Source organism: Malaclemys terrapin, chromosome 1, assembly GCF_027887155.1.
Source record: "Malaclemys terrapin pileata isolate rMalTer1 chromosome 1, rMalTer1.hap1, whole genome shotgun sequence".
NCBI classification, from domain to species: Eukaryota; Metazoa; Chordata; order Testudines; family Emydidae; genus Malaclemys; species Malaclemys terrapin.
In genome coordinates, this window is record NC_071505.1 from 101,245,144 (window position 1) to 101,259,871 (window position 14,728).

Sequence of the window (14,728 nt, forward strand, 5' to 3'; positions counted from 1 at the left end):
GAGATGTTTGGGAAGTCACTGAAACTTGCCTCCCATTGCCTAAGTGGCTACAGAATCTAGCAATACAGTAGAATCTAAGCCCTGGTCTACACTACGGGGTTAGGTCGAATTTAGCCACATTGGGTCGATTTTAAACACAACCAACCCCATTCCGTTAACTTAAAGGGCTCTTAAAATCGACTTCTGTACTGCTCCCTGGTGTGGGGAGTAGCGCTAAAATCGACCTTGCTGGGTCGAATTTGGGTTAGCGCGGACGCAAATCGACAGTATTGGCCTCCGGGAGCTATCCCAGAGTGCTCCATTGTGACCGCTCTGGACAGCACTTTGAACTCCGATGCACTAGCCAGATACACAGGAAAAGCCCTGGGAACTTTTGAATTTCATTTCCTGTTTGGTCAGCATGGTGAACTCAGCAACACAGGTGACCATGCAATCCCCCCCAGAATCGTAGAGCGTGGAATGTTTCTATGCTCCCCCTATCATCTCCGTTCCTGAGGTTATTGCAGATTAGAAGTCGAAAAAAACGCATTCGCGATGAAAATGTTTTCCAAGCTCATGCAGTCCTCCTGCACTGATAGGGCACAGCTTAATGCATGGAGGCATTCAATGGCAGAGGCCAGGAAAGAATTAAGTGACCGCGAAGAGCGGAGACAGGACGCGATGCTGAGGCTAATGGGGGAGCAAATAGACATGATGAAGAGTCTGTTTGGGGGAGCAAACGGACATGATGAAGCATCGGTTGGAGCTGCAGGAAAGCCAACAAGAGCACAGATCCCCGCTGCATCCACTGTATAACCGCCTCCCCTTCTCCCCATGTTCCATAGCCTCCTCACCCAGACATCCAAGAAAGCGGGGGGAGAGGAGGCTCCGGGCACCCAGCTACTCCACTCCAGAGGATGGCCCAAGCAACAGAAGGCTGTCATTCATAGAATCATAGAATATCAGAGTTGGAAGGGACCTCAAGAGGTCATCTAGTCCAACCCCCTGCTCAAAGCAGGACCAATTCCCAGCTAAATCATCCCAGCCAGGGCTTTGTCAAGCCGGGCCTTAAAAACCTCCAAGGAAGGAGATTCCACCACCTCCCTAGGTAACGCATTCCAGTAGTTCACCACCCTCCTAGTGAAATAGTTTTTCCTGATATCCAACCTGGACCTCCCCCACTGCAACTTGAGACCATTGCTCCTTGTTCTATCATCTGCCACCACTGAGAACAGCCGAGCTCCATCTTCTTTGGAACCCCCCTTCAGGTAGTTGAAGGCTGCTATCAAATCCCCCCTCATTCTTCTCTTCTGGAGACTAAACAATCCCAGTTCCCTCAGCCTCTCCTCATAAGTCATGTGCTCCAGACCCCTAATCATTTTTGTTGCCCTCCGCTGGACTCTTTCCAATTTCTCCACATCCTTCTTGTAGTGTGGGGCCCAAAACTGGACACAGTATTCCAGATGAGGCCTCACCAATGTCGAATAAAGGGGAACGATCACGTTCCTCGATCTGCTGGCAATGCCCCTACTTATACAGCCCAAAATGCCGTTAGCCTTCTTGGCAACAAGGGCACACTGTTGACTCATATCCAGCTTCTCGTCCACTGTGACCCCTAGGTCCATTCAAACAGTTTGATTTTTAGTGTGGCTACAATAAGCAATGTGGCCTTGTCCTTCCCTCTTCCCCCACCCCACCCGGGCTACCTTGTCAGTTATCTCATTTTTTTTTTAAATTAAGAAAGAATGCATGGTTTCAAAACAATAGTTACTTTATTTCGAAGGGGGGAGGGTGGTTGGCTTACAGGGAATTAAAATCAACAAAGGGGGTGGGTTTGCATCAAGGAGAAACACACACAACTGTCACACCAAAGCCTGGCCAGTCATAAAAACTGGTTTTCAAAACCTCTCTGATGTGCAGCGTGCCTTGCTGTGTTCTTCTAATTGCCCTGGTGTCTGTCTGCTCAAAATTGGATGCCAGGCAATTTGCTCAACTTCCCACCCCTCCCTAAACGTCTCCCCCTTACTCTCACAGATATTATGAAGCACACAGCGAGTAGCAAAAACAATGGGAATGTTGGTTGCGCTGAGGTCTGACCTAGTCAGCAAACCGCGCCAGCGCACTTTTAAAGGTCCAAAGGCACATTCTACCACCATTCTGCACTTGCTCAGCCTATAGTTGAACTGCTCCTTACTACTGTCCAGGCTTCATGAGCCATGGGAGCAAGGGGTAGGCTGGGGTAGATGCGACCGTGTGGTGCTGCCGGCTGGGAGAGCAGCACAAGGCAGAAGCCTCCAGCTCGCATGATATTCCAGGCAGGACCGAATCTCCATGAGACAAAACTTAAAGAAGAGAATGACCTGGAGTCTCTGGCTCCCATTTGGTGCTTGAAGAGGAGGGTAGCCATGTCTGTCCAGTCACCCCTGTTCGACCTCACCGAGGTCTGCCAGGAGCACCCAGGAGATGTACAACGGCTATCAGTCCTACTACACCATCTGCTGCGAAGGCAAGGAGCTGCTGCTGTGTAGCAATGCAGTACCGCGTCTGCCAGCAGCACCCAAGAGACGTATGGTGATGGTGAGCTGAGCGGGCTCCATGGTTGCTGTGGCATGGCGTCTGCACGGGTAACCCAGGAAAAAAGGAGTGAAACAATTGTCTGCCGTTGCTTTCACGGAGGGAGGGGGGCCTGACGACGTACCCAAAACCACCCACGACAAAGTTTTTGCCCCATCGGGCATTGGGGGCTTAACTCAGAATTCCAATGGGCAGCGGAGACTGCGGGAACTATGGGATAGCTACCTACAGTGCACCGCTCTGAAAGTCGATGCTAGCCATGGTAGTGAGGATGCACTCTGCCGACTTAATGTGCTTAGTGTGGACATACGCAATCGACTGTATAAAATCTGTTTCTAAAAATCGACTTCTATAAAACCAACCTAATTTCGTAGTGTAGACATACTCTAGGGCCGTGGCTACATTCGAAAGCGCAGCTGAGGGAGCACTCCCGTGGCAGCGCTTTGAAGTGTGAGTGTGGGGATTAGCTTACAGCGCTGGGGCACTGTTTATACTGGTGCTTTACAGCGCTGTAACTTGCTGCACTCGGGTGTGTTTTTTCACACCCCTGAGCGAGAAAGTTGCAGCGCTGTAAAGTGCTAGTGTAGCCATAGCCTAAGAGTTACAAAATAACCAGTCAACCGCACACCTCATTTGGAATTGGAAGTATGCAATCAGGTAGCAGCTGAGACACACAAGAAACAAATACAGCACAGTATTGTGTTAAATGTAAACTAATAAAAAAAATAAAGGGAAAGTTTAAAAAGAAGATTTGACAAGGTAAGAAAACTGTTTCTGTGCTTGTTTCATTTAAATTAAGATGTTAAAAGCAGCATTTTTCTTAGCATAGTACAGCTGTGTTAAGTCAATTTTCAGTTGTAAACTTTTGAAAGAACAACCATAACGTTTTGTTCAGCGGTATGAACATTTCAGAGTTAAGAACAACCTCTGTTCCCGAGGTGTTCGTAATTCTGAGGTTCATCTGTACTGTAGAACTGCTAAAGGCTTTAGGTCACAGATGCTGCTTGGTCCGGGACTTGGCCATTTATTTATTTAATGACATCTCAAAGTGACCTAGATGCTTTGCAGAGATCATAAATAAGCCTCTGCCTCCAAAGAGCTTACAGTCTAATTTTAGACACAGCACAACAGATGACGTGACAAACACAATAGGGAGAGAATGAAGCAAGGAAAGATGAGGCACAATATAATTAATTATAAAAAGAACAGGAGTACTTTTGGCACCTTAGAGACTAACAAATTTATTAGAGCATAAGCTTTTGTGGACTACAGCCCACTTCTTCGGATGCATTTGTAATTTATTGCATTTAATTGTAAGGCCCACATCTTGCAAAGACTTATGCACTTTTATACTCTGTGAGTAGTTTCATTGAAGTCAGTGGAACTAATCACAGTTTGTCAAGTTAAACAGATGTGTGAGTCTTTGCAGGAATTGGTCATAAGATCAGAGTTTTAGGTAGTCCTCTATAATTTAAAATACTTCTTTTTTTCCCTTCAGACTTTCAGAGTGGGGAGTGAAGGGGTAGGGGAGGGATGGAGAGAGATTGGTGGTTTTAAGAACATGTGATGCAAACATAATAAAACATACTTTGTAAATAGTAGAGGCTTACATAGTTTACAGGAAGTCTCATTAACATTCTTCCTCTGAGACCACTAGTTAACCAATGTGAGTATGAGAATTCAGGTCTTAGTTTTCCAACAGGTTAATAACAATTTTTTTTTAAATGTAAAGAAAAGAGATTTTGTGTAAGAGCACCGGTTGTAGTTAGTTCGCTTCCTTGAGTAAATATATTGAGAGGGATATGAATCAAATTTTAAACTACTATTGGAGGATGGGTGGGGAGGGGGGAAAGGAGAATCAAATGTAGAGCAGTGCAGCAATAAGACATTTAATTTGTAGAATGTCATGTTTGTAATGCCTGACTCATGCTATTATGCTAATTTAAAAATTGTTTTAATAATACTAAGGTTTGAAATCATGGGAGAAGAAGAAATTGCTTTCAAAATGATCCGCACCAACGTTTCTCATGTAGTTGGCCAGCTAGATGATATAAGAAAAAATCCCAGGTACACATTTATTGTTTTCTATGTTTTGAGATTGCTTTATTTTCCCTTGAGACAGCGTCAAACATCTCGTTTTATAGAGTGTTTTTACTAATATTTATTAGGTGTAAGGCAATTGCGAGTAAAAAATTACTTTTTAAACATCAGGTTGCCGTCTTATAAATAAAAATTATTCTGTCACTAGCACTGCAACTTATTAACTATTTTCATACCATACTTTTTCTGCTACATAATTTTCATATTTGTAATGAACTAGAGGTGTTGAATATTCTGGAAAACATGATGAAAATTCTGAAGACCTTTCATGCGGTCATGTAAAATAACTTGTGTATCTGACTTTTTCATTCACCACTGCTAAATTTTTATATTTATAAAACCATTGGAAATTTGCAGAAAACTTCAGCTGCTGCTGAGAGTTTAATCTTGAATAGGATTCTACAGATCACAAACATATCACCTCACAGGCTTTAAAGAATTGGCCACTTCGTGATCTGTTTTGTACATATATTTAAATGATATATGAAACATTTGAAGACACTGAATATTACAGTATGTAGGCATTTGTTTAAACATTTTTTGAAAGATCCCTTTGTTACCAAATCAGTGTGCTGATTTACTGTGTATATAGTGTCAAATGTTCTGCCCCACCTACCCACCGCCTCAGGATATTTCTACACGGCCTGTGGAAGCAGCGAGTCTCTGAGCCCTGGTTGACAGACTCGGGCTTGCGCTATTGCGCTGCAAATAGCTATGTAGATGTTGCAGCTCTGTCTGGAGCTTGGACTCTGAAGCCTAGAGAGGAAGATGGGCTTCAGAGCCCAAACTCCAGCCTGAGCTACTCTACTCAGCTATTTGTAGCACCATAGCATGAGCCTCGTGAGCCCGCATTCTGAGTGTCCCTGTTGTGGGCTGCTGCTCGCTGTGTAGACAATACCTTCAATTATAGTTAACTCTGCAAGGAGCGGAAAGAAAATAGAAATGTTCCCCCTTTGCTCTTACACTTCTGGAGTAACTTGCAGTTGGCATTATTTATTAGAGTAGGACATGCAGAGTCAAAAGAATTAAGTTGTAGTCCCAGCTTGTCCACTGATTCAGTATCAGAGCTTGGGCAACTCACTTAACTTCTCCCTGTCCTGCTTTCCTCATATGTAAAATGTGATACTTACCCAACTTTGTTAAGCCTTATCCAGTGCTTTTCATCTGATGACTTCAAAGTATTATTTTTTGCTTATTTACTAATCCATGTAAAAGGTTTTTACAAAGTGCTCCAAGCAAGGGAGAGCTTTGTGGTCTAGGCATCAGTTTTGGCCCAGAACTATTGGACCTGCAGGTTCAAATCCTGAAAGAATTGAACTAGTCCTTCCATCTTGTGAAGAAAATTAATAAAATTCCATTGTTTGCTGTCCGACAGTCCGTCGGACAAAACCTCGAAAACAGAGGTGCTTTCTATTCTTGTTGGATATTAAATATCCATTTGATTTGCCTCATTCTACTAAAACAAAATATCTCTTCTGCTCACTGTTGTGCAGAGCAATGTGTGCCAGTTGTCCTGGTTGCCGCACAGATTCTGTGGTAATGGGCAAAGTATAAAGATCTAGGTAGACAGTGTCCTTCACCCCAGAGAGAGTAGCATGGTGATAGTGAAGCTTTATGTAGGTAGCGGGTGAACCATCTTTAGATCTTTTGGAAGGCCAGGTGCTAAATACATGCAAAATATTATTTTCTCCACTCTTTGAAAGGACACGTTCCACTGTACAGCAGCTGACTGGGCCCGTTTCTTAACAAAGGTTAGCAGTTACCAGGCATATGTTACCAGATACTTTTTCTCCAGAGAAAGAAATCATAAGGCTCTTTTTGTCTTGCAATATAAATAGGGCACAAAACCTTGCCTATATGTAGGAAAGGGCATTTTGCTGCCAAATGCCACCTCAGAGTGGCCAAGGATACACAGCTGTCAGGCAGCCTATATGCTTCTTCAGTTACAGCAAATCGCACTACCTAGATCTCAACGTCTTTCTTTGTACTCTATACAATGGGGCATTGTGGGGATCCTGGTTTATTGGTGATTTTCATATACATTCTAGAGACAAGGTGGGTGAGGTAATATCTTTTATTGGACCAATTTCTGTTGGTGAGAGAGACGAGATTTCGAGCTACAGTGTTTACCAGTAAAAGTGTGGGTTTTCTTTTTCTGACTACCAAACCTTTTAAGCTCAGCCTGGGGCCTGTAACCCAAGTTATGTTCTGTCTGGCTTATGTGTCATCACCACCAGTAAAGGTTATTCGGGCCAAATTTTGCCCTCAGTAAAACTATTACCTTCCATTGCTTCACATGAGAGCCTCTGAAAAATGCAATATAAATGGTTAAACTGTTAGTATTGTGCTGCAGCACCTAATACAGTGCAACTCAGTTTATCGTTTATGATATTGAGAGAATAACATGCATTACTAGTGACCCATGAAACTGTCTTGCTGGTGTTGTAATTTTGGGCTTCTATTCTCTGTGATCTTTATAATCAACAGAGGGCTATGAGATGACTCACTCTTAAACAGCTGCCATTAATTCCACTAGAGGGCAGTGCTGCACATAGACACATGGTACAGGACAGATGCAAATGTAATATGTTGTCAGGTACAACAGATATTTGGACATCTTGCCACCCTACGTGCTCAGTGGATGAGGAAGGCCTTGACTTCTAACACCCAAAAAATGAATCAGATAATGCAAAGATAAGGAGTGCTGTTACATGTATTTGAGTATATCTATATCCACCAAAAATACAGTTTGCAAATACGATATTTCTTTTAGTACAACAACAAAACTAACACCGACTCTTCATTTTTCTAGAAAATTTGTTTGCCTAAATGACAACATTGATCACAATCATAAGGATGCTCAGACAGTGAAAGCAGTGCTTAGGGATTTTTATGAATCAATGTTTCCCATACCATCTCAGTTTGAACTGCCAAGAGAATATCGGAACCGCTTCCTTCATATGCATGAGCTTCAGGAATGGTAAATTTTACAGATTCTTCTTCCACATTCTGTGTGAGCTATTGTGTTGTATCAGCATCTAACTCAATGTGTGGAGCAGCTGCTGAGGGGTGAGTGCTGGACAGGCTCTGCAGCTGCCTCCCCAGGGCCTTCCACACTGCTGCTCTCCTCCAAGTCCCCCTCCACAGGCCTCACATGTGACCCTTTAGCACATTCTGACAACCCAGTGTTGAAAAACACTGGGTTTAGAGCATGATGAAATGTTGTTAGAAGTCCAGTTTTAGCGACAATTGAGTTTAAACCATGTTTAAACACAGTGGCCTTACATTTAAAACTATATACTGTGGAGTGGGCCCAAGAGCTGTTCCAGCATGCTACTAAAGCAGTTAGCTGGAACCAAAGAGAGGTATGATAAATATGTGCAGATCTTATGATGTACTTTACAAAAAAGCGTTTTGCTTTTTAAACCAAGTTATATAGGGGTAAATCTTACACAACAGTGGATATTTTTTCCTCTTTATCTGAATATTTTTACTCCATGGAATGTTAGGAACTTTACGATATGTCAGTGCAAAGGTACAAACATTAATATATAAAACTCTGTTTCCATCTTTGTACAGGAGAGCATACAGAGACAAGCTCAAATTTTGGACCCATTGTGTTTTAGTGACATTGATTGTGTTTACGGTCATCTCATTTTTTGCTGAACAGGTAAAAGTTATAATTTCATCCAAATACCCAATTTTAGTAGTATACAGTATCATCTCCATAAAATGAATTAATTTTTTTAGGGGTTTTGAGCAATAGCTGAAGTACTGTTTCGTGGCATATGAAATACATGTAGTAAAGAAGTTTTGGAACAATAAAGGAAGGAAGACACCATGACCAAAGTTTTCAGAAGTGATTCATGATTATGGGGTGCCTCATTTTTCAGGTGACTTACTTGCGATTCCTTAAAGGATCCTGACTTTCAAAGGGTGAGTGCTGAGGACCTTTTGAAAATCAGGTCCATTTAAGGTGTGTCAGTTTGGGTCCTCAAAATACCAGTCACTTTTGAAAATCCTAGCCTGTAAATATAGCTATCAGTCAAAAGCAAAGTAAGATAACACTAGGAAAAATTGAAAAAATATTAATCAGCTGGTCTAGACAGTATCCAACTTAGGGCAGAAATCATCTGATCCAAAGCCCACTGAAGAAGTCATTAGAAAGACTCCTGTTAATTTCAGTGGACTTTGGATTAGGCCCCAAAAGAAAAAGTCTCCAGTTCTGCAAACCCTTAGGCATGAGAATTATTTTATGCACATGGGTAGTCCCTTTGAACTCCAAAATAGTCAGTGGAACTAATCACATATTTTTGTTTGCAGGATCAGGGCCCTAGATAACAAACTTATCACTGAAAATTATGTTTGCCTGTTATGTTTCCTGTTGATAAACCTTATTTCCATTGTAGTGTTTGTATTTGATGGAAAAAAATAATTGAACCATGCTGTTGTCCAATTTCTTTTCCTGTGTATCTGTTCTATGTTAATCTTGTTCATTCTTTCCATGATCTGATGAGGAGAGTGTGATTCTTGAAAAGTTGCCCATTACATTTTTATTTAGTCCTATAAAAAATGTCACCTACAGCACTTGTGTGTGCTGCCTCTCCCCAACACTCCCAGTTTGCAGCTTTTTAGCTACTGGAAACTCCTGCTGTATAAAAACTTTGCTTAGAAGGTATAATAAATTGATTTAGTGCAAGGACTAAAGCTCTTAATTTTATATTTAAGAACAGACAGATTTGTGGTAATCCTTTTGTAATTAATTGCGCCCAGTTATTTTATTAAGCTAGTTAAAATATGCACTTTCAGATTTAATATATTTATCAGTCTTGGAAATAATCACTCACTGTATTGTTCCAGTGTTCTTGACCCAGACATTGACAAATCTAATAGCGACACCTAAGCCTAAAAGAAGAGAGTTTGAGTAATTGCTCCCTTCCTCTTGTGTTGTGAAACAATTGAGGGTATAGTCTTTTATACTTGATTGCTATGAAATGGTCAAGGTTGTATGAGGTTTGTGGGAAGAAAGTTTGATGACCTGTTCCCTTTTGATGCTTGGGAGAACTAAATATTAATTTTTTTTAATCTTTCAGCTAATTGCACTTAAACGAAAACTTTTTCCGAGGAGGAGGATCCAAAAGGAAGTCGGTCATGAACGAATCAAGGTTTAGAAGATCTTTGCTTGGAAATCAGTCTACCTCAAGATGTAATAAGCATTTAAAATTGTTATTGGAGAAGTGTCTTTATGATGTAACATTTAGCTAGTTTGACATGAAGAAAAAAAGTCAAATATCTATAAATTATAGCCTTCATGGCGCTGTGTGTAACACGCAAGCTCCTGATGTTATGAGATGGGGAGGGCGGCGGAAGTTAGGAGTGTGCATTGGCAGTTCTCAACTGGTTTTACTTTACAAGAATTAGCTCACGGATATGTTATCCTTTTTATAAAAAGGGTTACTGAAACCTAGCTGCATTTAAAGCAGTGGACATTGCCAGCTAAGTATAATGTTGGAAAGTTAAACTGTTCAGGATTAACTAGAAAGATGTCCCTGACCTTGCATTCCAAAGCATTTTGCAGATTGCTGAATTAATCAATACATTTATGTTGATGCTGCTTTTCCATTTTTAGAAGTAAAACAGAGGATAATTGCTTAATTTCCCAATTAGATATAGTCTACATTTAATGACATTTACATTGTTTAAATACACCAACAATGCAACCTCAAATTGGTGGTATCTAATGAGGAATTTGGATGATATATATCCTAATGATATAATCAAGAATCAAACTACCGGTACTATTATTTTAAAGATTTTATTTCTCACCTAATTCATTAAATTGCCAGGAATACTGTGGTATTGTTTGTAGGCCTAATTACAAAGAGAGAGCGCTACAGTCAAGTAAAAGTAATTAGGATGTTGTTATTTTACAAGCATTGTAAATATACAAGCAAAAGTGCCTCACCATATGAATGAGTAATATATTGTTTTAATGTTGCATTGTATTAGAGCGATGTTTCATTTCTGAATTTGGTAATTATATTCTCATATGAAGCATTAATGTTTTAAAATTTGGACAGGCACAGGCAATCCTGTCATACTTTGTTAAGACAGGTGTCAGGGTAGCAAGATTTTTAAGGGGGAGACAATACTGAGACTCTTTTCAAGCAGACATTTTTGACAGAGTACTTGCAATCATAGTTATTAACAGTAATCTTCTAAAATCACTTCACTAATTATTTTGTAATTGGAATATGAGGTATACAATTCATTGTGTGCTGTAAGATATTCAGTTTGTTTTAAAAGAAACTAAAGTCTTGTGATAAACAATGAAGTTATTTTGGTTTATTCTGTTTTTGCTCCAGAGGAAAAGAAAATACATCCAATTTAGTAAATTACTCTCACCTATTATTTCTGTAGACTTTGCTTGTCATTAGAAATAGTCAAAGGTAACTCTAATTTGTTTTCACATTATCCAGTGCATACACAGATTGTTAAACCAAATAGAATCTAATTTTTAAACATTTTAAAATATAAGCATTTGTATTTTTTTTTAGTATTTCATACTAGAAGACCCCAGATATATTTAATATGCTGTGACACATTAAAGTAAACATATAGCATATAAAATAAGCAGTTTATATCTGCCGTATTTTCAGTTGTCGAAGTCTTCTATTTTGGCAGAAATGTCAAGGATGGTAGAATACTTCAACAAATGAAATTACAGGAAAGCCAGGATGAAATAAAGTTAGATTTTTAAAACTTTTTATTTCAAAAAGACACTCACTCTCAAGTAGATTAAGTCCAAAATTTGATCTACTTTAAAATTGTTTTAGTATTCTGCATTGTATTTTTTTTAAAGTACTTGAGTACAAGAAATTATTAAAGAAAAATAACTACAGGGCCAGTTTTTCAAAACTTTTGGCTAAGTTACATGTGCAAATCATGAATTTCCATATACAGAATGCCTGTTCATTTGTGCAGTTTAAGCAAACAGTTTTGAAAACTAGGTTCATATTATTTTGTTTTATTGCACCAATAGCCAGCTAGCCAGCAGACAGAGCATAAATTAACTGACAACATTTATTTCTAGATCTGTGTCAATGTCTGTGATAGTGATATCAAAAAGAAGGAAAGCAAGCAGAGCTGAAAAAAATTGGGTGTAGGAGGAAAATATTACCCCAATACTTGGTAAATTGGAAAGGACAAAACTAGTGAAGTAAAATATTTCCAGTCTTCTATGAGGTTAAAGAGCAGAGAGTAGAAATCAAATGATTAATAAAAAGTTCTTGACAATATATTTTATCTTTTAGCTCACTTTTTAGAATTTTTTATGTAATTGTAATGTAGTTAGATAAAATAATTGGGAGAGATGAAAACTTTATTAAGACCATATTCTGACGAAGAAGCATATAGATTCACTACATGATTTGATAGAAATAAAATCTTAAATTACTTTCTCTTTCTGGAATTTTCTGTGCAATATGGTTGTTACGAGCAATATGATTGTTCTGTGCCATATGATGATCACTACTTCATAAATCAGGATATCAGAAATATGCTACCACTATAATGTCTGCCAGCAGCTGACAGCTTACTCATATCATTTTTGCCACAAAAGTCATATCTTGTCATCTTATTTTAAAAATATTTACTTTTGAAGTGACCTGTTTCAAATACAATAGCTCTTAAAATCAAAGGGAAATGTTATGCTGAAATTAGCATGTGAATCAATATTAAAGTCTAGAGAGAAAGGACTTTCAAAACCTTGCTACATTTAAAGCTTTGGATCCTCTTAATTGCATCACTTTCTTCTGTAGTAAAATTAGTGAATATCACCTGTTGAAGATCACTTTTCCTGTAACTAAAAAGATTGTCTCTAGCATTTGATCCATAAATAGTAAAATGCATGTCATAATCATCTAGCTCAGGGTTTTTTGGCTATTGTCCATAACTTTATCAGCAAGGAGTCACTTGAGGCAACAAATCTTCAGATATGAGACGTCAAACAATTTTACCATGAACATTAACGTAACATTTGCTAGCATAAAGCTAAAAATTGACTGCACAATAGGCTATTAAGGCCTCCGTCCAGCAAGGAGCTCTGTGTGAGTGAACCCTTGCATCCGCACAAATGTCCTTACAGAACTAGGATAGATACCATTTCAATATATTCAGATAGGCTGTCTTTGTGAGTGCCTTTGGAATAGAGCAGGTAAATTATTAGTAAAATTGAAAAATTATCTATAAATAAATCACATTTTAAAAACTTTGTTTACATTTAAAATGTTTTGATAGTATCAGCTTTTTTCCTTATTCACCATTAGCAAAGTATTAATAAATTTAACATTTTATTACCTAGTGTCTCAAGGGGCCTTTTTTTAGGGCCTGTTTCAAAGCCCAATAAGTTACTGGACGTCTTTGAATTGTCTTGAGAGAGCTTTAGATCAGGCTCTAAGGCCCTGATTCAGCAAGATATTTGAGCACAGGAATAATCACATTGAAGTCAAAGGGACTGCTCATATGGTAGGCAGGTGTTTAACTACCTTCCTAAATTGGGTCCTGTGTGTTTCCATTAGAAACCACATTTACGGAAGAGAGATGTTAAATAAAGTATTAAATAAGGAAGAAATATTAAATAGGTTCAGGTAGATTTTCAAATACCTTTTGTAAAATCATTGTTAAATTGATTATGCTAGTTTTGAATCAGTTTGAAAACTATAGAAATATCACTTTATAGATACTTTTCTTTCCTAAATGTTAATCCAAAAATGGATTTTTTTGCAAAGAATGCCACTGACTAGAAACAAGATAATACAGCTCATTTTCTTCTTTCTTTCATGAGTCTTTAGATATTTAACATAGTCACTGTTTTAGAACTGTTAACTTGAAGATTCTGTCAGGCTTTCTAAAATATAATGTCTTTACCCTAAAAGGAACTAAATTTGTGCAAGAGCACTCTCTTATTTGATGTCACCAGTAAAAAGACACTGGAACCAGGAAAATTCTCATTATTTAGTAAATTGTAGAGCTTGTTAGAGGATGTGAACCTGTCTTGAAGAATGTATGGATTGCTGAAAGGGCTGAATCTTCAGGCTTTTATATACTGTGAACTTGATGGGCATAGCTATAGCACAGAATACTCTGCAGTAGCTATTCCAGAATAACTCCCGGTGTAGACAAGGTCTTAATCTTCCAAAGAATATGCATCTGTAAAAGAAAAAAAATGTGAGCAGCGTTTTTGGACTTAGAGAAACTCATGCCATGCAGCGACCTCCACAAATGTGTTTTTGACAGTTCCCTTTGTAAAAATCGCATCATCCTTCTTCCTGTTAGTTTTACTGTGATTTCCAAGTTTTCAGTGGTCTGAATAACTAAAATCCCATTTTTGCACATGGTTGATCTTCAACTACTTACATGCTTATTTTTATTCATTTCTAATTCAAGCTATTACAAAATCAATTATGCATGGGTGCATTGTACAATAAAACATTTCTGGGTGTTGATTAGTGTCTACTAGTGCATTGTCTTGTTCTATCTTTGCTTGGTGTGTCTTTTCTGGACCTTCAAGGAAAGGAGTCTATCTTTTCTATTAATTTACATTTACCGTATACATTATAATTACCACTTCTGAAGTTCAGCCAGCTTTTAGATTGATGGTGGCAAACATCCATTGCCCAGCACAATGTACAGCAGTGGCAGAAGGCAAATATTGGTCAGACGCTTTTGTGAAAAATGCCTAGGGATATTTAATATCCATGTAAAGCAGAAACACACTGTGGAGGATAATGAAGGTGGGTTTGGTCCCGGTGTGTAAAATGTATGTGGATACATGGGAAGGTGGGCGAATACGTATGAATGAAGAAGTGGATGCATAGGTGCCTGGAGATGAGAGTTTGCAGTGAGTGAAAGGGTGTTGGGGTGGCTGGATGTAGATACTCATAGGGAGACACACACATTGACCAGGAGCTGGTGTAGGTGAATCAGACTGGATTTGGGGGCTATTCCGTCCCTTTACCCAGGTTCTATGAGTGAGTCAATGTCCTGGAGCACACAGGTGGGGGAGGAAAAGCAC

The 14,728-nt window shown here is 39.1% G+C and overlaps 1 protein-coding gene across 1 annotated transcript in view; it reads left to right on the forward strand.

The window, feature by feature from the left end:
- Window positions 1-14,159, forward strand: part of GNPTAB (N-acetylglucosamine-1-phosphate transferase subunits alpha and beta) — a 66,921-nt gene extending 52,762 nt beyond the window's left edge. The window contains exons 18-21 of the mRNA XM_054033385.1: window positions 4,522-4,620; window positions 7,466-7,633; window positions 8,233-8,323; window positions 9,747-14,159. Of these exons, the coding sequence (XP_053889360.1) occupies window positions 4,522-4,620; window positions 7,466-7,633; window positions 8,233-8,323; window positions 9,747-9,824 (436 nt within the window). The 3' untranslated portion in view covers window positions 9,825-14,159. The remainder of the gene's footprint in view (window positions 1-4,521; window positions 4,621-7,465; window positions 7,634-8,232; window positions 8,324-9,746) is intronic.
- Window positions 14,160-14,728: the final 569 nt, after the last annotated feature.